The 25,815-nt window shown below is 43.3% G+C and overlaps 2 protein-coding genes across 4 annotated transcripts; both read right to left on the reverse strand.

Annotated features, from left to right (window-relative positions):
- Positions 1-652: 652 nt before the first annotated feature.
- LOC310863557 (arrestin domain-containing protein 3-like) lies at positions 653-7,970 on the reverse strand (the record flags this gene model as incomplete). The annotated part of the gene is made up of 7 exons (XM_083771987.1): positions 653-1,611; positions 2,995-3,251; positions 4,394-4,490; positions 5,189-5,363; positions 5,506-5,566; positions 6,638-6,682; positions 7,721-7,970. 7 exons carry the CDS (start codon positions 7,968-7,970, stop codon positions 1,354-1,356), a joined length of 1,143 nt encoding a protein of 380 aa, XP_083628113.1. The 3' UTR covers positions 653-1,353.
- A 1,065-nt stretch (positions 7,971-9,035) lies between these two features.
- atrip (ATR interacting protein) lies at positions 9,036-24,585 on the reverse strand. Of its 3 annotated transcripts, none has more exons than XM_083770634.1 (18): positions 24,315-24,585; positions 23,411-23,472; positions 23,037-23,207; positions 22,642-22,739; positions 21,945-22,102; positions 21,046-21,147; positions 20,615-20,717; positions 20,359-20,460; positions 17,069-17,191; positions 16,511-16,700; positions 15,806-15,862; positions 15,128-15,318; positions 14,442-14,584; positions 13,510-13,601; positions 13,241-13,324; positions 11,658-11,745; positions 10,788-11,000; positions 9,036-9,271 (listed from the first exon to the last, which is right to left on the reverse strand). In XM_083770634.1, the coding sequence occupies exons 1-18, from the start codon at positions 24,568-24,570 to the stop codon at positions 9,204-9,206; spliced, it is 2,301 nt and encodes a 766-aa protein (XP_083626760.1). In that variant the 5' UTR covers positions 24,571-24,585; the 3' UTR covers positions 9,036-9,203. The 3 variants fall into 3 exon arrangements, with proteins under 3 accessions (XP_083626760.1, XP_083626761.1, XP_083626759.1); XM_083770635.1 differs by having other exon boundaries at positions 16,511-16,658; positions 21,046-21,150; XM_083770633.1 differs by having other exon boundaries at positions 21,046-21,150.
- Between the last annotated feature and the right edge of the window lie 1,230 nt (positions 24,586-25,815).

Raw genomic sequence — 25,815 nt, forward strand, 5'->3', positions numbered from 1 at the left:
TCTAAAAATGTCAGTCGTTCTTCGATTTTTCAAAAATAGCAGACATACAAGCTCGTAGCGCGCCACTATGATGCTACCAAAATGGGTTCCCGTTCAGAATGGGTTAAGCCCCTGCCTTTTACCCGTCTGTAAAACAACTGCCCTCTCCAGACCATGAATGCAGCATTTACTACAGTATGTGGTCCGACCGTCAGTCACGCCTCCATATACAGTATGTTGTCAGTCCATTACACCTCATGACACGTCACGCAACCATATATGGTCGTCAGGCCATCACGCCTCTTGACACGCTCCAAATATGAAGATGACAACACTGACCTCATAAAACCCTGGATAGCCATACATGGAGAAGACTGGATCGGCCAGCAACTCTACATCTGACCTCAAACCTGCAAACCCTTAGATCTCCATATGGAGCTGACCTGTTCTGACAAGTTTTGACATGACTGACAGGGGTCACATGATTACCAGTGGTCCTCTGGATAAGGCGCTGGGTAGACTCCCGGGTGCAGGAAGGGTCTAATCACATGACTTTGAAGGAACACTGGCGACACTCACACACAGTTATCACATTAATGCAAGAATTAAGACACTCCAAGAAGCAGTGTTCATAATTCAGTTAAATCACCATCAACAACACATTATGGTTTATTAACTATCAAAAAGTACATCAAATAAAAACAGCATAAAAAGACAGGCATTACAGTGTACACTGACATTAGAATGATAAAGGACTATTTCACTTTCCAACATGTTTGAGGTCATTTTAACGTCGTCTACTCAGACTTTTGTGTTTAAAGCAAGGGTTGAATACCAACCCACACGTTTAGCAGTGTTGCTCATTCCATGAAAGCCTGGTCTTTACAAGCTGTACCTCGTACAGTATATAAAATACAATACCAATTGGTATTATTAAAGTGTAGAAAAAGTTTACGTTTCCGAACCTTTTGTGCTGAATTTACATATATTTTTACACTAATGACCTGTTCTTGCAGTGTGTGTGTGTGTGCGTGCATGCGTGTGTGCTCGTACGTGTGTGTGGATGTGGTAAGAGTTAATGTTCTCACACATTCTGACAGGAAGCTGTTATTAATGTCTTCAATATGACATGGGAATTCCAACACGACTTACAGTAAACACTACATCATAATACTATACACACTACATCAACATAATTTCCTACACACATACCCAAGTGTTGGAGTGGCTAGCACCGCTCAAAAATAGGCCATCTAGAAACAATGTGCCGGTTGTGATGCGTTGTGTGCTTGTAGATAGGCTTGTTGTTTAAATCGTTGACCAATGCATCGATCATTATCTGATCATCAAACTATATGCCGTTAAAATGTCCCATTAGAAATCTGACAACGACGTATGCATTCCATACGACCCAACTATGCTCCATGCTGGCTGTCCGGGGCTCCTGAACAACGCTTCCCCTCCAAAACCAGAGTAGGCTGGACTTCGTTCCACGGCGGGGGTCCCAGACGCAGGCGAGATGAATGGACGTTGTTCCACGCCAGGGGACCCAGTGGCGGTCCCAGACGCAGGCAGGATGACTATGTCGAACTTGATCTTTGGGTCTAATGCCAACTTCACGTCTAGATAGACCTGCAGATACACAGCGAAGAGGAACATTCATCTAATTTTGATGCTTTACAAATCAGTTTACGTGTTGTGATTGGTCGGGAAAATATCGTATCCGGGGGAAATACATCTGACGGTAGCTCTGGTCCATAGCCTTCTACTGCTTCTACGATTCTGCCCTGCAGTATAAGGCTATGGGACTTTCGGTTTTAAATCTCAAATCGAAATCAGACCAGCCTCTCCTCTTTAGCGTAAATAAAAAGAACATTTTGCTACTCACCAAAACAAAGTCGGGTTGTGTCATTAAAAAGCCTACTTTCCTTAGTGGACGCACTCTGAGCCCCCCACCACACATGTTGTGGTGGGGGGCTCAGAGTGCCCTCATGCCTCATGGAGAATATTTTTCCTCCGGTGAAAAAATATCCCTTTCTGGCCAAAAAGTACCGTTTATAAGTGTGGTGGGGTGCTCAGAGTGCGTCTACTAAGGAAAGTAGGCTTTCAAATGACACAACCCGCCTTTGTTTTGGTGAGTATCAAAAACTTTCTTTTTATTTACGCTAAAGAGTTGAGGCTGGTCTGATTTCGATTTGAGATTTAAAACCGAAAGTCCCATAGCCTTATACTGCAGGGCAGAATCGTAGAAGCAGCAGAAGGCTATGGACCAGAGCTAATCTGACGGATGTTCCGTACGGTACATCCGTCAATAGCTTCTCGATCTGCCTTACGTTGTGACCAAGGGGCCAGTGAAGCTCTTCAACGTTGAAGCACTGGGCCCTAGTGGTAAGAGGAGGGACTACAGGCGGACCCATGGATTCATGACCGGGAAACCCCATGCAGCTGGGCTTTAACATTGAGCGCTCAGTTGCACTTCCGCATTGGACCACCAAAATGTATTGGTCCGTTATATCAAAATACAAACCGTCAAATAATGGACTTGTTGTCTACCCTGTTATCCATCTGCCCTGACCTGTTACCCATTATAATTGTTAAATTACATAAGTGACGACGTTTGGGTGAAAACATTGAACCCCTATTGGGGTTCTGTACAGTATGTACAGTATTCAAAAAAAAATTAGCTGCTATATAAATATTTGAAGTATTTATTTATAGGAGTATTGTAGCTCCTCCTGTCTACATGTCGAAGTGTCCTTGGGCAAGACACTGAACCCTACATTGCCTCCAATGAGTCGGTCTGTGCCTCGCATGGTAGCTTGCCACCATTGGTGTGTGAATGTGGGAAGTGAGGACGCTGGTGTGGACTGGTCTCTGCTTCACCTCCCAATGTATGAATGAATGAACCATTGTAAATAAAATGCTTTGAGCAGTTGGAAAAGCACAATAAAAATGCAATTCATTATGGGTGTGTGATGTGTATGGGGAAAATGTCATTAGATAGAATATACTTACCCTAAGCCTGTATTCTGCCCGAATAATTGTGCAGTTGAGGATGGACGGGTCCATGTCAGGGGGGATGGTTATGACCCTGGTGACAGTCTGGTGAGCCGAAGGCGGGATGACATCTCCCACCTCTTTGAGCAGGTCTTTGGTGTGCACCATCCTCTTGCCCTGTGCATAGAAGCTGTGCTTTCTGTACACACAGTACTTGGGTTTGATGCAATGAGACGAGTTGTTCTGAATGGAGGCCACCACCTGTATCCCCTCTCCTGTAAACACAGACCAAGGATGCATTCGTCAACGGGGTTACTAGTAAAATTACAAAAGTATTGGCATCAAAATATATATACATATATATCAAAAATAATACTACCAAAAGTATCTACAAATTAACTTGTAACAAAAGTACAATACTGTATGTATTGGAGTGGAGTAGAAGTAAAACTATAGCAAATTGAATACTCCAGTAACATAATGGTACCTAAAAGCTTAAAGTACAGTACTTGAGTAAATGTACTTAGTAACTTTCCACCACTGACTAAATTTAAGTTGTTGATGAGAAGGGTTTAATGGTGCGTTCACACAGACAGATGCAAAAGTCTATTACATAGTCTATTTGTAGCTGTTTGTGCTTTTGCAGCAGATATAAATGTCGGATTTGCTCGGTCACTGTCAGTCTGCCACTACCGTGTTATTGAAATGAATAGCTGGAGGGCGGGGCTGTCGCTCTCTAGTCTATGTATAACTACGGTGGACCAAGATAACCTCTCCATCTGTACCCACTACTAAGGCAGCTACGGTGGCCCCTGCAGGGGACTAACACATTCTAAAAAGTGCCACCAGGAGGCACTTTATAGTGTCAAAACACATATGGGCCAGTTATAGCGCCTGATGTGAACATTTTCAAGTGGCATTTCTTCTTCGGCCTAGTGGGAATGTGGCTGTGCATGCAAAACTTTCCTCAAATTGCACTCTGCATTCATTATTTGAGGCATTTTGTTCAAAACGGACGAATCCTGCGAACTTTGGAAGGCAGTCTTAGCCAATGGGGATGGAATATAGGGAAGTGGACATGTCCGTGTTGATGACATGACTATATAGATAGTGTTGTGTATACCCATTTGCATGATGTATAGATAAAATGTGTACGAGTAATATAGAGACATGTGTTTAGCAAAAATCTGCCTCATAGTGGCACTATAACAGGCCGTTGTGGAAACATTGGGGCAGAGGATCGTCGTTGGCATCCAGGGAGTGTGTGTGCAGTTTGGCATCGACCGGGCCAACGGTGCCACAGATTAGCTGTACACAGACGGACGGACGAACACACAAACGGAGTGTGAAAGATACTCTCCCCATGCCTTCGGCCTGGTGGAGACAAAAACGTTTGTTGGCAAGGAGACACACTGACCTTGATAGTAACCCATCTTGTCAATGTGGACATCCATAGCCACTGTTCCTGATGAAAATAGTGTCATTGTCTTCTCCTTGTAGTAATGCTGTGGAGTCTGCCAAGAAACACAAAGAGAAATCTTTGACACATTTCAAAAATAGGGACACCAGGGTTACTGTGGTAAGTGGTTAACATTTTTTTATTAAATGGTTAAATTGTGATATTATTAAGCATATCAGACAAATGGGGGTCTGTGGCCAAAGGCAAATCACAGTCGGGGTCCTTGAAATGAAAAGGGTTGAGAATCAATGCACTGTATTGTGACGGCATCACAAGGCTTGGACCAGGAGTTAATACCTGTAGGTCTACTTTCATCAGAGTGTACAAGGGAGGCAGGGAGAGCGTCTTTAATACCTGTAGGTCTACTTTCACCAGAGTGTACAAGGGAGGCAGGGAGAGCGTCTTTAATACCTGTAGGTCTACTTTCATCAGAGTGTACAAGGGAGGCAGGGAGAGCGTCTTTAATACCTGTAGGTCTACTTTCATCAGAGTGTACAAGGGAGGCAGGGAGAGCGTCTTTAATACCTGTAGGTCTACTTTCACCAGAGTGTACAAGGGAGGCAGGGAGAGTGTCTTTAATACCTGTAGGTCTACTTTCACCAGAGTGTACAAGGGAGGCAGGGAGAGCGTCTTTAATACCTGTAGGTCTACTTTCACCAGAGTGTACAAGGGAGGCAGGGATAGCGTCTTTAATACCTGTAGGTCTACTTTCATCAGAGTGTACAAGGGAGGCAGGGAGAGCGTCTTTAATACCTGTAGGTCTACTTTCATCAGAGTGTACAAGGGAGGCAGGGAGAGTGTCTTTGGGACAAAGGTGAGTATAGAGGAGGCTTTGCTGTCCATTTTCATTGTTCGGCTCAGCCGGGCTTCCAGGGTGTACACAATCTTTGCACGATGTGAAGGACTTTTAAAGGATGCTGGCAGGTCCCTAATCAGAAGGAGAGGTAGCAGTCAAGTATTATTTAATGACATTTTCAAGTGCAAATTAACTTAGTCTTGACTATTTACAGGTGCAGAGTATATGTACTCAAAACAAAGAATTTACTGAAGGTCTATTGGATGAGACTTACTGGTCAGGAAACTGAAAGGTGAATGGATAGAGGTGGCAGCCGGCCGGAACCACACTGCTATCTGAAAAATAATTAAACTGCTTCATCATAATGAAACCTTTTATCATAATGCATCCAAGTGCAGTGGTTTTCAAACAGCATGTGGAGGCACACTGGTGTACCGCACAGACTAGAGTGTGTGTCACGAGACAAGTCCAGGTGTGATATTATTGCAATAGGCTACAACAAGTTATGATTTCTTTACTATCAATCTTTGCATGCACTAATTTCCCAACTCAGAGGCCAATACATACATTTTAAATGATCACTTTCAATTTACCATCCCTATTTTCAGTTTATCATTATCAGTTTTAAAATCACTCAAGTGACTGGTACCAGACATTATTAATAATTGTGATTAATCACAAGTAAAGAAGGAAAACCAGTTTTTAAATACGGTGCTGGACCCAAAAGGTGGTCAAATTAAGAAAAAAGTGGATTGTCCGCACATGATATAATTCTGCTCCCCGTCCTCTTTATATCAACCTATATAAAACGGCTTTGGCTTTCTCAAGTTACATGCATGAGTATGGCCTTGAAATCCTTAAATAGGTGGTTATCAACTGGCTGTCGTCACTCAATCAATTAAAGGACCACTTCACCACTTTTTAACCTATCTTCATATAATAGGTCCTCACTAATAATCATGATAAAATGGCACGATTTTTTTGTGTCTCATAGGAGGGCTGTGGGCAGTTTAGAAACCGTCTTCCAGTGACATCATTATGCATATTATTTTTTAAACATTGTGAGAATGATGGCTTGTATTTTCGCATTGCAACTTTTCAGGACTAGAAAGCCTGCCATTTTTAGTAGCTTGTATTCCCCATCGATGATGTCACTGGAAGACGGTTTCTGAACTGCCCACAGCCCTCCTATGAGACACAGACCGAGTAGAAAAGAAATGCGCCATTTTTTCAAGATTATTAGTGAGGACCTATATGACGATAGGTTGAAAAGTGGTGAAGTGGTCCTTTAATAAACCAATAGGCTGTATGTGAAGATCCACTCTAGAACAAGAAATACATTAATAAGGGGCCATACACTCACGAACAATAAAGATTAAAATAAAATATAATCACAAACCACTTACATGGTCTCCCATACTCATCATTCAATAGTGTCTGAAAATCTGCTTCTGAAGAAAAAGAAGCAACGCAATTAATACTTGAAAATATATTTTCACAAGAAGTGAGACAAGTAGGCCAAAATGTTACGGATTAGAATAAAGTTGGGTTGAATAGCGAAAGAAAGAAAGAACAAACATTTGATTATTTTTGTTTAAACTACAAATGTAAATAGCAGTCATTGACATGAATATGTTTGAGAATCACTGATCTACGGTACAATGTGGTATTATACGTTTAAACATTTCTAACATGTGTGATGAGGATTAACGGGGTAAGAGGACCCAAGTGCTGAGACCCAGAGACGGTTACCAGGTTACAGAGTACCAAGAGGCTGGCATGCATGATGAAACTAGGAATTATGATTCAGGAACACTGGAAACAAAGACACAACATTTCAATAACTGTGACACATGGCCTCCCCTACAAACAGGGGTAGGGTTGCAACAATTCATCAAAATAATAATTTGGTGGATTTTTCACTTGTAGATTGTGTTTTTCTGTATTTTTGTGTGATGTGTTGTACAACGAAGTATAAAGTAGGCTTAAGTAGTTAGTCATTTACAAAATCAGCAAAAGTGAAAGTTGCCATCAGAAAATAAATAGGCTATTATGTCTGAAGCTTGCTCAATGCTCAGTGGTTATATGGCATGTATGCAGACCAGACCTTGGCTGAGCCATGTTATTAGCCATTTTCTTATTTATTTTTAACCACACCGTTCTACTTTACTTATGTCTGCAAGTGGTGTGTGTTGCAGTGTGAGGTGTATACATGGGCTACTCTCATTTCCAAATATGGTGACCAATATGATAGCATATCCAACCCACTTTATTTATAGAGCACATTTAAAACAACAGTGTTGTACACTCATTGTTTTCGTAGGCTTTAGGCCCCCTCCCCCCCCTTTTGTCCCACGTGAGGTAACAGCTGGCTTTATTTAAAGCACCAGGGACATTTCATGCGCATCATCGTTTGTAAATCTAATAAAAGACCAAACTTGTCAAAAACATTAATAATTAACCTTTTTTTAAAGCACTCAAGCACTTACCTTGTGTGTTTTCTTCTGGAATTATAAAGAAGCACTTGATACTGAAGTATTTCACTTTTGCCTCATAAGACGCGCGTCTCTCTGACCACTGCACCTCAGCTTTGCCTTTGAACTTGACAAACAGCTGGCGTATGTGACATTGTTTATCCAGTGTCACCGTGACGTGTCCTGACACCACGTCTCCATGTGTGAATGTGTCCTCTCCATTGACGGGGCAGTGCTCAACTGTGATGCTCCTCACGGCGCCCATCTTTCACCATCCCCACTCTCCAGCAAAGGCCTGTTGTGATTGGCCAGTCGGTTGTAGTGGCAGCCAGAGTAGGCAGCCACTGTGCAGTGTGTACTACAACAACGTTAATCCAAAGGAACCGTGCCCTGCTGCGATTGGCCAGTTGGTTGTCAGGGGTAACCACTGTGAAGCGTGAACATCCCAGGCGTTCTTATATAGCTCAATGCCACCCCCTAGTGTTCTCAAATTCAGTTATTATGATCTCCACCTTTTAATGCTTTTTTGCAGATAAATCAGATTTTAGATCAATACATTCAATAACCACTCAAAGCTGGCATCACTATTTTGGCCATGACTCTTAAAGGCTCATACATAGTCTGGATTTTCGGTGGTGGGGTGGGGTGACCACCAAACTACAACATGACGTTACGAGCCGCAGTGAAGAGCAAACCACCGCTCCAGCCCTTCTCTCTGTTTTTACTCACCACCGCTCAACGTTATTTCAGCTCCGGTGGTCCCCTCACCACCGAAAATCCAGACTATGAATAGGCCTTTAGTCAGTGGTTCAACCTGTAGGTAGGGACCCCCAGGGTGGTCCCAACATGATTTTATGGGGGGGTCCCCAGAATCCCAGATGACAATTTAAAGACCTTTTTAACACTTTTGATTCAGTAATGTATCTTTTACATTACTGAATCAAAAGTAATCAACAAACTATACTATAAAAACTGGTCAAACATTGGCCAAAAGCTCAGAACTTATATCTTCTATTTTCACAATATTTATCTGTGGAACCGAGTCAAATTAAATTGAACAAGCTCGAAACGTGGCTCAAAGCGACCCGTTTTGAGCTTGTGGATCTGCTACTTTCGGAACTTGAATCCTTAAAAGTAACAGTGTTGGACATGTGAGGTTTCCACCCAACAGACAATATTATATATGCATGCTTGGTGTGAAAGGTATTATGTAATACAGGCAACCAGGAGCAGTTTAAACCTGAAGCCACTTAACTCTACTCTAAGAATAGAAAACCCCAGCAGAAGAGTTCACTTAACTCTACTTTAATAATAGAAAACCCCAACAGAGTTCAGGAAGAAATTCCTTTTAATCTAACAACATTAAAACATGTTCAGCGTCCAGTAGAAACGGCAGTCAGGTCATAATCAATAACCAATAGTGATCGCAGTGTTCCGTCATGATATTACGGTCGTCAGATTGGACAACCTGATAAAGCGATGGCGGCAGCTCGGCCAATCAGCAGTCAGTATCCATGGCGTCTGTGAAGTCCGACTCGGGCCGACAGACTTCCTCCAGGGCCAGCTCTGACAGGAAACAGGAAGTAGAATATTAATGCTGAAAGTAGTGGAGAAGTGAAATACAATGCACAATTTTAAATTGTTCATATTTAAAAAACCTTTCTGAGATTATTTTGGAGGCAGTTCTATATCAACTATCATGATATGCATTTTTTCTTCTTTTTTTTGTAAATTATTGTCAGAGCAGGGTGGAGTGAAGAACCGCCCTCGATGGCCTTCCAGCCAATAGCATTAGTTTCCAGTTGCTATTTGGAACAGGAAACAGAACCACAAGCTCGAAACACGGTGTGAAGAAACGCATTTTGATCTTGTAGATCTGCTACTTTTGCTATTTTTTGGTGAACACAATACTAGGAACACCTCCATTGTAAATGCGCAACAGAACATCGGCCGCGCCCCTAGCGGGCAGGGTTCTGTTGCGCATTTACAATGGAGAGAAAACCAAGATGGCCGCCAGATTCCGAGACAGAGTATGGACAGAGTGGATTAAAATACCTTTTTTATTGAAAACTACGGTCCTACGGTGTGTAATTGTTTGACGCACACCCACCGGACAAGTGGGGCAAACGAAAAAGCAGCTTAGATTTTGCATTTGTACAAGGTAAGAGTGATTTTGAGGCATAAACGTTGCTCTGCGCGACCATATTTGGGTGTAGCTCGTTTAGACTCTCGTAGAGAGATTCGTTAGAATCGGAAAAAAAACCTCTACGAGAGTTTAAATGTTTGGGCTAGGAACACACCATTTGCAGCAGCGGTTTGCACGGTGGCCCAGGCTGGCCTAAGAACACAATACATATATAACATTTGCAGTTCAGTTGGTCCAGCGGCTCAACTGAGAATACAGTATAACAGTACATACTGTATAAAATACAGTATAATATTAGCAGCAGCAGTTGGCACAGAAGAGTAAAGCAATGCTAATACCGGTTGCCTCATCAACATCACTACTACTACACTTGTTATTTTCTGTACTTTGGCCGACCAAATCAATCAGAGATTGGTTTCTGAGCCATTTTACGTTGGCAATCCATAGTCACTCAGTTCTGTTCATAAATCACCATTTGTTTTGTTTTTGTAGTTATTTTTTTCTTTCGAAAACAAAACGCATGCGGTCCACATGCCACAGCTAAAATCCAACTCTCCAAGTAGCAGTTAAACTATTGCTTCGTAAAATGATATGTTCCATATCCCATATGCAACAACAACAGATGCAAAAGTCGACGAGACTGATACTTGTTACGCACCGACCGTCAATACAGGCTTGACGATGTGTCAAGCCGGCACTTAGCCACCATTTTCTCTCAAAGCGGGCGTGCATTTTTTTTCTTTGTACTACTTTAATTATATTTTGGGATTGTACTGGAAATAGAAGTAGCTATGACCAGGAAGAATCCTAGTTGACTTGAAAATGAAACTAAAATAATAATAGAGTCATATTGTAGGTTCTAATGTTGTATGTGCATTTGGGGTATATAAATATACAGTATATAGTGTTAATCTGTGTGTGTGTGTGTGTGCATACCCTCGGTGTAGGTCAGGTCAGGCAGAGTCTTCAGGGTGTCTCGTAGAGCAGGGATGACCTGGTCGTACATGTGCAGCATGGCTCGGACGCTCTCAGAGAAGCCACCGTGGTTGAGCAGCAGCCAGTGGAGCAGAACCAGGGACTCCCGCAGCAGGTTCACCCCAGGAGAAGAGCCCCGTGCCTGGGCAACGGGCTGCCAGCGCTCCCTCTGTCCTGGAGAACAGCAACAGAACTAGGGCTATTAATGGTAAATGGTATATAGCGCTTTCATCCAAGGCGCTTTGCATAGATTGTGCATTACATTCACCCATTCACAAAACATTCATACATCGATGGCAGAGGAAACCATGCAAGGCACCAGGATGGTGCCTTGCATAGCTCATCGGCAGCAATTAGGGATTCAGTGTCTTGCTCAAGGACGCTTCGATACTAACTCAGGTTCCCAATCGGCCGCTCTACCCCTGAGCCACTGCCAGCCTTCAATTCACGATAACAAAGTTTTACAGGGACTAATAAATTACCACAAAAGTAACTAGAAATAGTGCCCCTCGGGGCACAGGTCTCCACCAGGGCAGGTCAGGTTGTGGCCTCCTCGTGGTGCTATAATAAGCCAATATGAAAAGGGTGCAATTTCTTCTTACGCCTTGGATGGCAATTGGATGATTTGAGGAATTTTGTTCCAAAAATGTGTTTTGCAAAAATCCACCCGTTGGTGGCGCTGATCGTGACGTAATGCAACGTGTTTTAAGTTAGTAGATCTGCTATTTCTTGACAATGTATGTAACAGGAAAATTATTATGATTATGCTAAGTAATTGCTAAACAGAAAATGTAGAATGAACATCTGAATGTATATGTGTGTGTGTGTTACCTGATGTGTATGTGTGTTGGGGGGGCATCTCTGCATCTCTGATCTCCAACCACTGACGGTGAAGAACGATTACTACAATCTGAACCACCTGGAGAGGGACATTCATTTAGACTCTTATTCTGGAGACAGAGGCTGCGTTCAAATCATTCCCTATGCCCCATATATAGTGCACTACTTTGGGTTCCACCATTTTGTTATAGTGTCCGAATGTGTAGTGAGCATTTTTGCACCCTAATGTAGTCGACTGAAGTATCCCACAATGCACCGGGAATTGTAGGAACCATCCGATGGTCACTACAAAAACACAGCGAAGCACATGCATGCGTTTGCGCACGTGCGCTGCTTCTGCATGCATGCAACTCAGAAGAGGCAGAAGTTGAGCCAGCGAAAGAAATCAACACAAATGTACTTTTTAAACGTTCGTTTCCCCCTCTCTTTTCTTCCCTGGCGGATCTCGAAGCTACAGATCTCGAGACAAATGATCTGTGCATTTATTTGCAATTGTTTTATTTTATTTATATTAAAACAATTAATTTGCAATAGTATTACTAATCTGATTCATTGTATCACCCAGGCCCAGCGCATGACGTTAGGAGAGGAATCAGTTGCTTGCTGTAGAATATATTTGCGAGATTCTTTATCAAAAACGTTAAAACGTAGACTAAATACATGCATGTGAGACACATTCATTGTGTCCGTTTTATTAATATTCATTCAATATTCAAAAAATATATGTTATCTATAACATTATTTCATTAAATTGCGATAAATACATTAAAACGTCATTAGGTGGCGGCCTATAGTCTATAGATAGTAATTTATTGGACTGCTGTTTCTGTTAACACCAAACGTCCGTATTGTGAGCAGAGCTTGTAGATCGGCTACTTTTGGTCATTCTTTACCAAAAGTACCCGATCTGCAAGCTCAGCTCACAACACGCGTATAGATCGGCTATTTTTGCCGTACCCCCCCCCCAGGATTAGCGGGGGTTCATGTGGTTAATCATGCTGCTGATATTTTCATATTGTCAAGGTGGTGCACTGTTTTCATATTGCTGGATAACGGAGATAATATGAATTTATTGATAATAATCATAGGCCTATGTTATTTTAAAAGAATAACCTTTTCATCATGGACATATAGGCCTAAATGCCTGCAAACATATTTTCATTAACCTATTTTTTCTTTATTCATCCATGAATTTAAAAATAATTTAACTGGTTTCTTGTAGTTAGTTGATTCTTCATATCCAAATGAGTGAAGCGGCCGGGATGATTTGTTTATTTTTCAAACAGTTCTTTATGAGGCGATCTGAAAAAACCCTATGGGGATTACAATGCAAATAAAAAGTACATGAACCCGCCCATGAGCGCCCTCTACCGATATCGACGTTGGTGCTCCCCATACAGGGAGTATTGTCTGAAATCATCACTATAGAGTCCACTAGAGTCTGGATCCCCGTATGGGGAGTAGGGGGTAGGGAACAACCCTAGCAATTCGAACGCAGCCAGAGAGAGATCTATAATTGGATCAATGCTGGCAGCTGGAATGTTATGTGCTAGCTGTTTGTGCGTGCGTCTTACCTTGGTGTAACACAGACAGGTGGGTTTAAACACAGGCTGTGTGTGTGTGGTGTGAGTCAACAGTGTATTGATCAGTCTGATCACCTGAAACAATATAATCATTATCAATACAAAAAATGCAACACAATTGATTGAACATTAAAATAAACTCGACTCATGTTTCCCCCCAGCATTTAAATTGTGTTACACCTCACGTCCTCCTTGGCCGAGCCCAACTTGGGGTTGCATGCATGTGTGTGTGCGTGTGTGTGTGTGTGTGTGTGTGTTACCTGCAGGTCCAGTTCGGTCCATTGTGTGTAAGTGCTGCATTTGTCTGGTCGGGTTCTGATGTAGTCAAATAAGTTGAGAAACAAACAGGGATCTGTCAAACACACACACACACACACACACACACACACACACACACACACAAACAAACACACACACACACACACACACAAGACATTTTTGTGAACACCATGCCAACATTGTCAACATTGCTTAGGTGGTCCGGGCATCTAGTAAGGATGCCGCTCGAGCGTCTCCCTAGGGAGGTCCTCACTGCACGTCCCACTGGAAGGGGCCCCACGGGCAGACCAAGGACCAGATGGTGGGATTATATCTCCAAACTGGCCTTGGAACACCTCGGGATCCCCCAGGATGAAGTCTGGAGCTCTCTGTTGGAACTGTTCCTCCAGGATGAAGTCTGGAGCTCTCTGTTGGAACTGTTCCCCCAGGATGAAGTCTGGAGCTCTCTGTTGGAACTGTTCCCCCAGGATGAAGTCTGGAGCTCTCTGTTGGAACTGTTCCCCAAGGATGAAGTCTGGAGCTCTCTGTTGGAACTGTTCCCCCAGGATGAAGTCTGGACTCTGGAGCTCTCTGTTGGAACTGTTCCCCCAGGATGAAGTCTGGAGCTCTCTGTTGGAACTGTTCCCCCAGGATGAAGTCTGGAGCTCTCTGTTGGAACTGTTCCCCCAGGATGAAGTCTGGAGCTCTCTGTTGGAAAAAAGCTTGAAACAAGCTTCAAGCTACTATTGGAGCTCTTGTGTGACACTGTAGTATGATCAAGTAGGGCACACATTTACTAAGAAAAACACAAAGATAAGAAATGTCTGCCCATCAGCGACGAAGTATAACTAAGGCTTAGTAGTAGAATTAGTAGTAGTAGGACTAAAGTAGAATGAATACAAGTAGTAGAAGAATAAGCAGTGGGTGTACTGACCATGCTGAGAGCACAGCTGTAGAGCCAGCTGTTCATGCTGGGCTACACACCTCAGAACACACACACACCCCGACACCGTCTGCACAGAACTGTCTTCTGACACGCACACTAACAACACACCACTGGACAACACACACTGCAACCTACAGCACACACACACACACACACACACACGAGAGAGTGATATCAAATGCCGTTAGGGTAAGTCATATTTTATGGTTAAAACAATAACATTTCTTCGTAAACAAAGAAAATAATTGCTCTGTGGTTTGTTCATAAACAACCCCACACCGATCATTCTCTGTCCTGATTGGATGAAATTGGTAATCCCAACCTATAAATGTATTTTCTGTTTATTAAGGAGCTGAATAGACAGGGAGACCCGTCACCCGTGTTACTGATCAAACACTATAATAGAAATGATCATTAATTTTTGTATCAAGGACAACATGACATACTTAAACATACAAGACAGTGTACATATAAGATACTAACAACTAAAACAAAGGGGGAAAAAAAGTATATATATATATATATATAGATATGTGTATATAGCAATGATTATTATGGGAATATAGAGTGATTACTACTGCAGGCATGTAGAATGTGTGTGTGTGTGTGTGTGTGTGTGTGTGTGTGTGTGTGTGTGTGTGTGTGTGTGTGTGTGTGTGTGTGTGTGTGCATACCTGTCTGATTGTGTGTGTGGAGTGCGTTCTGTCAGAACACAGAGCGTTTTGACAGCGGTCTGGACCACAACTTGTCTTGGACGACAGCAGCCTGTGTTACACAGCCTCAACACGTACTGCAGCAAAGTATGCTGGGATTGTAGTCCTACAGCCGGAAGGGTTGTAGTTTTTCTGTCTGTCGACATGGTAGCCTGAAGGTCAGAAAAACAAACGTTCATGGCATAGTTTTCTTTGTCATGATTGAAGGCAGATGAAACCCTTAGCTAATTTTGTAGTTCTGTTACATATAATAAGGAAATGACAGTATACTGCTCTGTGCCATAGCATATGCCATTGACCAGTGGTTTGGCACAGGGCACCCCTCTAAATAACTTTTTCATCCACCGCATCCCTGAATTTCAGTGTTGGTATGTAAATATGTTATACTAAATATATATTGTTTTTTAAATCAAATCTAGCTAAGGTGACCTTCCACAAGATCTCTCGTGAAAAGCACAAAATGATTTAATACTTTCCAATGGTTCAATATTTGTTTTAACCAACACACAGACGTGAAGGGAGTTTAATATCATTGATTTATGCCAAAATGCCTCAAAAATGGAGTTAGGGTTTCTTCCGGACAGCAACGAATTATCCTTGCACTGTACTAAAAGAAAAGGATCTTAAAGATGATGTTACCGTGTGGTGGTCAGTTTGTTCTTCCTGTTTGGACTCTGTAAGGACCGCCTCTACCACCTGGGGACAAAGGGTGAAGGACAAAGCTTAGCAGCATGTTTATCACACCTCATATACTGTATACTCTATCAAACAACTTACTGTGAATAAGAGCAACAGCACACAGTAACTGTGCAGGTTAGAGTAGTAGTAAGGGTAGGAAGGAAGGATGATCATGTTGATAAGCAAGACACTGAACCCCCAAATTGCTCCTGATGTGCTGGTTGGTGCCTTGCATGGTTTCCGCATGTGTATGACTGTGTCTGAATGGGTGAATGTAATACACAATCTATGTAAAGCGCCTTGGATAAAGGTGCTATATAAATGCACCATTTACCATTTATGTTGTCATTATCACCTTGTCACTGTACCACTTAGTCCATATTTTAATAACGTTGGCTATTAAACAAATGCAGATATACAAGCTCACAGCACGTCACTTCATGCGGCACTGTGAGCTTGTATATCTGCTATTTTTGAACATTTATTTTTTTGAGCGGTGCTAAGCGCTCCAACAAGTGACTTTGTGTGTTTGTTACACCACTCAGTTCACACGGGTGTGATTTTTCTTTTTAATTATTGGAAGATTTTGTCATTTTTTTAACCGAAATCTTCAGCGGTAGTAGTAGTAACATCAGTGAGGAAGGATGCTCATGCTGTCATCATCACCTCGTCGCTATAAGACAGCAGCACGTGGAGCACCCGGAGGGCAGCCAGGCTGTTCTCCTCCAGTCCAACTCCTCCATGGTCCTCCAGTCCACAGGGGGCGTCCAGCGACGAGTAGCCAACACCCACACTGACCCCTGGGCCTGGACGGCTGAGAGAGTGACCGGGTACGAGAGACAATACAGTTGGACAGCTGAGAGAGAGAGAGACCGGGTAGGAGAGACAATACAGTTGGACGGCTGAGAGAGTGACCGGGTAGGAGAGAGAAGACAGTTGGACGGCTGAGAGAGAGACCAGGTACGAGAGACAATACAGTTGGACAGCTGAGAGAGTGACCGGGTAGGAGAGAGAAGACATTTGGACAGCTGAGAGAGAGAGACCGGGTACGAGAGACAATACAGTTGGACAGCTGAGAGAGTGACCGGGTAGGAGAGACAAGACATTTGGACAGCTGAGAGAGTGACCGGGTAGGAGAGACAATACAGTGAGAGCTGAGAGACAGACGATGTAGGAGAGAGACAGGAGGACAGCTGAGACAGTGTGAGGACAGTGAGGCCCTACCTGGTCCTGGGAGCAGAGCTTTTGGTGGTGCTGGTGGTGTTGGTTGGAGAGTCCAGAGCCTGGCAGAACACTGACAGATGGAAGTCCAACAGAGGCAGGAGATGAATGGCACCAGGACACAACCTGAAAACACACACTTTACAATGACCTCAGGGGACCTCAGTCCGTCACTTCGTGCAGCGCTGTTATCCATCCATCTCACGATTTTGTAACTCATTTTTCACCCGGTGCGAATTGCCTAAGCCAGGGGTTTTCAACTGATTATGAACCAGGGACCACCACCCTGAGTTAGAATCAACCTGGGGACCACTGTTGTGTTGGGAGGGGGGATATGGGCGTGGTGTGGGGGGAAAATTAACCTTCCATATTAAAATCATGTTGCTGTTCATTGTAACTTACTCTATGTATGAGCGAGCACACGCATGCAATTGATTATGGGTACATTTCCTTATAATGGTGACTCAACCAGGCAAACCGGTACAGTTTCCCTTGAGATTCTACCTCCCTTTTCTGTGGAAGTTCTTGACGTCCGACTTCCCAGTAACTGACATCGATCGAGCGTCATCGAATGTCACCACGTCATTTTATTTACTGCATTGTTTCTCAACTTGTGGTCAATACAATAAATTAAATTAAATACAAATCTTCACTTTCCTACATTACTAAATGCATGGTCAGGGACCACATGCAATACCTTCACGGACCACCAGTGAGCCACGGACCACCTGTTGAAAACCCATGGCCTAAGCCAGGGGTTTTCAACTGCTTATGAACCAGGGACCACCACCCTGACTGAGAATCTACCTGGGGACCACTTTGTGTTGGGAGGGGGGATATGGGTGTGGTGTGGGGGGGAAATTAACCTTCCATATTAAACTCCTGTTGCTGTTCATTGTAACTCACTGTATGTATGAGCGAGCAGACAGATGCGATTAAATATGGGCACATTTCTTTATAATGGTGACTCAACCAGGCAAACCGGTACAGTTTCCCTTGAGATTCTAACTCGACACGTCATCATCATTTACTGCATTGTTTCTCAACTTGTGGTCAATACAATAAATTAAAATACAAATCTTCACTTTCCTACATTACTAAATGCATGGTCAGGGACCACATGCAATACCTTCACGGACCACCAGTGGTCCACGGACCACCTGTTGAAAACCCATGGCCTAAGCTGTAATCCTGGGGAGAGCCCTGAACTGAGCTCATGCTTCCTTCAGTGCATGAGGAGTGAACATGCCGCTTCTTATCACCTGACAGGGGGTGGTTTCCCCAGTAGGTTGTAGCACATGGAAGTAACACTTTATTCCAGCCAGTATATTTTCCCTCCTTCAGGTGCCCCGGCTGACCAGGGGGAGGCAGTATAGAGACCAGGATTACTGCATGCTTTTTTTGTGAGGGTACCTACCCTGGGAGAACGTGCAAACTCCACAAAGAAAGGCCCTTTCGGCAACCCCGCCTGGGGTATGGGCCGCTGATGACGTAAATGCTCAGACTTTAAGCACAGAAAAACAAGACAGAAAAACACAAATCCAAGTGATCCGGAGGAAAAAGCACAGCCACAGAATGGAACTAGAGTCCAAGGCAGTTTTGGCTCAAACAAGCAGTGAACCTCCAAAGACTAAGCAATGAACAAGACAGGAGACTGGGTTTAGATACGGTACACACTAGTCTTGCACACTAGCCAGAGCCAGACAACTATTCCGCAATCTCCACTATATAGTCTGGAACTACACCTCACAAAATCCGAGCAAGGAAGCTGGCATTTCCGTTTCAAATATTTACTTTAATTTACTTTACTTTTAATTTACTTATATACATTTCGTACATTTGCGTGACTGTAAAGACAATAGGAAGTGAATACAAGGCTGAAAATGACCAAAAACAGCCACCAGAGGGCAACAAATTCCCAAAACTACACCACAAAGAGCAAGGTGAACTGAAACTGAAATTTTAATTTGAAAAGAAAACGTAGGACGAAATGCAAGCATTGTAATCACACTGTAAAAGCCGGATAGATGATACACACACACACACACACACACACACACACACACACACACACACACACACACACACACACACACACACACACACACACACACACACACACACACACACACACACACACACACACACACACACACACACACACACACACACACACACACACCTCATGATCCCACAGCAACTCAAAGGCCTTAAAAACAAGGCTCCAGACATCCCAAAACAAACTGGTCAGGCTACTACTTGGGCTTACTCCCAGAACCCACCTCACCCCTGCTCATTTTGATAGGTTGGAATGGCTTAGGGCTAGGAGACGGAGTACAGCAACTTGCAATGGGCCTGGTCTTCAAGATTCGCTACACCACTAAGATACCCATGTACCTGTCAAAATACTTCCTAAATGTCACCGATCACAACAGAAGAGGGAGTTCAACAAACCACTTTCAACCCAGATTCGGCTCAAATAAGGGGTAAAATTAATTTCGCTCCTATGCCACTAAAATGTGGAATGCCCTACCAACAGTTAAGAAATGTGAATCTCTAATGTCCTTCAAAACCGTTCTCAAAGGGCATTTACGGGTGGCTGCAATTCAAAACTGGCCCCTGTAAAAAAGGGTGCTGATATGCAGATTATTTAATATTTTAGTCATTATAATACTGATGCTAGATAAAACCAGGCTTGTTTCCATTCCATGCCAGTTTGGAAAATCAACAATGGTGGACATTGTAAACAAAGTGGAAATGCAAATTCCAAGTCTGAAGAAGGAGGAATTATACAAAGTAGGGTGACATTGATGACATCACGATGAGACCAAAATCAGTTGAGCTGTTCCTGAGAGCAATTTCCATTAAAGCACCTATATGATATGAAAGCCTGATTGTTCTGATTGTTATTTGTGGGGATAGAAAACAGCCCCAAAAACACAAAAGAAATGGAAAAAGTTAAATTTTATGTTATAGCTCCTTTAATAACATTTTCAATCATTCAAACAAGCGCACACACACACACACACACACACACACACACAGTTAACACTCCGATTGCCCAGGGTTATTTAATCCATTAAATAATCCAGCGATTTATAGCAGCGGAGCACTTTTACCGACGGACCGGATTTTCGATGACGTCCCACTGTTACACAACATCGAGCATTGCACAACAGGCGCTCCTAGGCTGTGGAGCGATGCGATCGGTTGTTACATCAATAATCTTCGTCTTTTGGATAAAACTTCGTCTTGGGTGATTGGAGTGTTAAAGTGTGTAATAAAGACCTTACCTGTGTGGTTGTGTGGTGTGTATCTGGTTCATCATATGAAGACCAGTGACAGCCAGCTGACACAGACGGCTGACACCAGGTCTGCTGCTAGAGACCATGGACCTGTAATACAAGAACAACATGTATACATCTGACCTCAGGTCTGCTACTAGAGACGATGGTCCTGTAATACAAGAACTACATTTATACTTCTTTTAAATATTGGGGTTGTGGCCTGAAAAGGTTGAGAACCACTGGAATAAGGTGCAGTACATACGTGTTAAGGTGCAGTAGGTGCGTGTTGAGAGAGGCAGGGCTGATAGACAACAGGTGACACAGCCCAGGGGACTGCTGCAGTAACAGACTCAGCAACACAGAACCTATTCAAAGAAACAAACATATACAATCAAATTAAAATATACAGGCCTGGGCCAGCAAGCGGTCCAGGCACCTAGGTAATCCAGCCTGACAGCGCGTTGCGATACGGACGAACTTTGCTGCGTGTGTTCCCCCCCCCATCTCTGTTCCCCTTTCCTGTCAAACAACTGTAATCTGTCAATAAAGGCAAAAAGGATCCAAAAAGATATAAATTTAAAATCACACCCATGTGAAGTGAGGGGCGCTCTTATCATCATACATCATTTCATTCTGGCCAAATAAATATAAATATAAAAAATAACAGTAAATAGTAGCAGAACTTGTATTGACCTTTGTGTTGGAGGTGAAGTGGCCTGGTGGAGGTCAGGAAGGGGTCAGGATGAACTTCCGGTCCGTCACCGGATTTAATACTGGAAGTGGAACTCAGTCTGTCTGCTGGAACGTACGCACACACGCGCACACACACACACACACACACACACACGATCAACAATAATTTTAACTCTTGAGTTAATAAGGGTCCATTTGGTTACTAACTCCATCTTTTGGATGAGGACCACCTGGAACCCCCTCAAGGACCACTGGTGGTCCCTGGACCAGTGTTGAGCCAATTGATCACCGTAGCAACTCCGGCCTGATTAGGTGAATTCCCAACAACGGCTAAATCCTCCAAACCTGTATCTTGATTGGAGTCACACATGCACTCAGTCACTCACCCTCCTCTTAGTCATGCAGCTACACAGACACATCCCAGGCACACTTTGGTAGGCCTACAGCCCTGTCCTGTTTCGATGACAATATTGCCTTTCCAACAGATTCTCATTAAAAAACAAAAAAACGATTATCTATTATTCATTTTAATAATCGATTTCGGTTGCTATTAACGATTAATTGGACCCATCCCTATTCCGGAATAAATAATAACTAAATAATAACTACTACACACTAGATACATTGTAATGCAGGTTATTTTTGCCTATGAAGATCTACAATCTACATAGAACATGTACAAGAAAATATTGAAAAAATTTGTGATAAGATAACATAAATCTTCTCTTCTTGGGGTTTCCATCCATGGCACAAAACCTTTTTTCAGATGGGGGTCCACTCCACGGGCAAATACATACAGTATCAGTTTGGGGATCCTACCCTGGTGTGTTTTGGGGGGTTTGCAAGGTGTGCTTCTGGAGGGCAGCTAAGTACATACAGTATCAGTTTGGGGGTCCTACCCTGGTGTGTTTTGGGGGGTTTGCGAGGTGTGCTTCTGGAGGGCAGCTGAGCTCCAAACGTCTCCTTAGTGATGAAGGCTCTTCCTGTTGGAGAGGCAGAGCTGGAGCCACCGCTGTTCCCAGGGTGCACCTGGGCAATGGCACTGTGCATTCTGGGACTTGGGAGGAAGAGAGAGCAAAGACAGTTCTTATCTACTTAAAAGAGTACTAGTAATTACAGTAGCAGCAGTAGTTTTGCGTAGACAGATAATCAGAGATTTCCACCTACTGACACATCTAAATGTAATGAATGGCCTACAATTGAGTGCAAACTGTAGAACATCATCGCAGCGGCAGAACCAATGCAAAGACTTTAGGGCATAAGGGCGGTCCTTCATACTGGGACGGTGTTAGAGTCATGGGACACTCAAATCACAGCAGGAAAAGGCCCTGGACGGCACTTGATGTCACAAGGGTGGACTTTGGTTGATTGATTGAAAATGTTATTCACAGTATGCACAATGGGTACATTTCAAACGTCCTCCACACAGGAGGGTGTGGAGGACAGCGATCCAGGAGTCCCGAGTTACTGTCTGTTAGTCTCTAGCATCGCATCTCCACTGTTCGGGCATTTCAAGGGGAATTTAGTTTAGACATGTCAGTAGTTGGAGATCTCGTTCATCTGGCTACACAAGACTATAGTAATAGCAGTAGTAACCTTTGCAATGGAGATCCTGTTGTCTTATTATGGAGTTTTGTTTTCATCTCAATCATTTCTGCTTCTTTAAACTGAAGCTCAGACTGCAGGGATTGAACCTGAACAACACAAACAAGAAAGTCTTTATTCCATCTGTGTTACTAAAACATTATAAAACACTACATTAAAACATTGATTTTCAAAATGCTGTACACCAATGGACAAAATCTCACTCATAGTGAGATCTACAAGTTCATGATCCTCCACGATGTGACACGTTGTGAGCTTGAAGATTATAATGCTGCTCGGGACAGGGCAGTGTGGAGCTCTCTGCCGGAACTGTTGCCCCCATTCCTGATAAGCGGTTAAAGATGGATGCATTAGATTAGAAGACAGACATGTGCCCGTCTCCTTACCTTCCTGGCCAGCTCGGCCTCTCTGTTGCTCTGCTGTGTCTGTCTGTCGGTCTCCAGGCGGTGCAGGGACTGGATGTGCGTGTCCTTCTCCTGCTGGACGCCCTTCAGGGAGTCTCTCAACACACGGATCTCTCCATTCTTCACCACTATCACTTCCTCCACCTCCTTCAGCTGCACGCACACACACACACACCTTTACCATGGACATAGTAAGACAGACAAGACCTCCCAAAATATTTATTGTTTCCACAATAAGACAGGACATCACTTTATTCTCCAAGTAGGTGGACTAACTAAGAGAAAATAAAGGCCCGTCCACACCAGTGCAACTGACATGCATGTCTCTCTCATACAGTGTTGGGTGTTGTTTGTACCTTTCTCTTCAGTTCATTGTGTTGATCCTCCAACAGGGTGAGGAACTGTCTGTCTGAGCTCCCTGTCAAAACAACACATTATAAACCACTTAAACCCTATCTAGATGATCAGATTCCCTAGCATATATCTAAATGACGGAGCGGTTGCGCAAAGATTATTTGTGCGAGTTATAAGTATTTTTTGTTGAATTATTCATGACAAAGTTGTATGTATGTATATCCATAACATAAACAAGCAGCACGCTAGCAAACAATTCACTAGTTCTTTATTTCAATAATTTTATTATTATTATTATTTTCATAATTATATTACCTGATCATCTTTTTCTTAAATACACTAGTTTGAAACTCTATACCGTCATATGCATACATCTGTCGTGCGAATTATCAAAACATTAGAAAGTAGCCGGCATATCTGTGTATCAGATTGTGAAAATATAAATAATAATAAAATGATTGAAAGAAAGAACTAGAGAATTCTCTGCTAGCATGCTTGCTTATTTTATGGATATAAATACTGTTGACTTCTACAACTTTGTCATGAGTAATTCAACAAAAAATACATTAAACAGTGCTGCCGACTGCCGGGCGGGTCTTTGCGCAACCGCTCCATCATTTAGATATATGGGATTCCCTAGGGCAGTGGTTAGCTCGAGAGTCGACAGGCGCTAGTATGTCGCAGGGTCTTACCCCAATCCAACCCTTGATGCTAAGTGCCAAGCAGGGAGGTACTGGATCCCAGGGATCGAACCCGGACCTCACAGTCTCAGGAGGGTCAAGACCCAAAAGAGAAATATGTATCAATTCAAGTTTTTTTATTCATGGCATTTCTTTGATTTGGGGGTCCTTGACATGAGAAAGTTTGAGAACCACAGTATCCTGTGACTCTATAGCAGACACATACCAGCATTCTCTCTGCCATTCCCTCCGCTCTGACTGGTTTTAGTGCCAGCCAATGGCAGCCTCTGGTCTCTGGAAGCCTGGACCCTATTGTTGTTGTTGGCGGGGGGAGCGGGATGCGACTGCGAGGCAATGACATCGATCTCGTCTAGGTCGTCCTGGGTGAAGTCGTCATCGTCACCAAATGGGTCAACAACCGCTGCTGCTGCGGTCACTTCATGGTTGAGACCCCGAGGGCGTTTGGCGGGGGGGTAGCTCATGGTGGGTGTGTGTGTTGGGGGATCTGGAGGTGAAGAGGAGCAGAGAGGAAGATAAGGGATTGTTGGATCTCAAAGTTGGGGATCCAACTTGACTTGCATTATGCCAAGAGAGAGAGAGAGAGAGAGAGAGAGAGAGAGAGAGAGAGAGAATGTGTGTGTGTGTGTGTGTGTGTGTGTGTGTGTGTGTGTGTGTGTGTGTGTGTGTGTGTGTGTGTGTGTGTGTGTGTGTGTGTGAAAGAGAGAGAGAGAGAAAGAGAGAGAGAGAGAGAGAGAGAGAGAGAGTGTGTGTGTATTTCAAAGCTAGCAACGGTATAGAAACGGTAATGAAACCTGGGTGGCTGCAGTCAGTTTTAAACTAGCCTGGGGTCCACCTATGCTTTCTATGGCATCGGCAGCTCCCGGCCGGATCCGCCGGGAGAATCTAGACACAGCTGCGTGACATGAGACTGATCAGCAGAGAGTGATCGACGTTTGCGCTACTCTATGCCGAATTGAAGTGGACTCGGACCCAGACTTTTTTTTCCCTCCCTGGAAATAAAAACGTCTGGGTTTCCGAGGCTAGTGTTAAACAAGTTGCTAGACTGTACTACTCTCATTCAAGTCAACAAGCAGCACCTGGTTCCTATCCGTGCACAGCCACATACATACACATATCATATACATAAGAACAATGAATAAATCACACATGTATCATTAAATAGAAAGTATCTCTGATGGATGGCTTGTCTCCATTACAGCTTAACAGGCAGATTAAACAGGAAACGGACACATGAATTAAACGGTACGTTAATGTAATATAGTGTATACAAAATTACAAACAGATAAAATAAAACTCTGACCTGTTGAAGTTCCTGGACACACACGGTCACGGCGAGCTCCTCCCAGCTCCTCCCCTACCACCACTGACGTACACCCAATCAGAGACGCAGATGCTCTCACGCACCGACCAATCAGAGATGCCGTACGGCAAGTTAAGGAGGACAAAACTCAGTTCACAGTCACAGGATTATGGTTAGGGTACATCAAGGGTAGGCAACCTTATAGTGGCAGCGTCTAGTGAGCTAATCTAGTGAGCTAATTTAAGACTTCCGGTGGACGATCTCTTCAAAATAAGAGTACCCTCTAGAGTATTGAAAAAAAGTTTAATTTGCACATTAAAACTACAAATTAAGCATTTAAATGATGCTATATGATGCTATAAGACACACATTATGTTTCTGTGTAAGAATAAGTAATTAAATCCTT

This window comes from Protomyctophum parallelum, assembly GCF_964188405.1.
Source record: "Protomyctophum parallelum genome assembly, chromosome: 8".
Classification (NCBI taxonomy): Eukaryota; Metazoa; Chordata; class Actinopteri; order Myctophiformes; family Myctophidae; genus Protomyctophum; species Protomyctophum parallelum.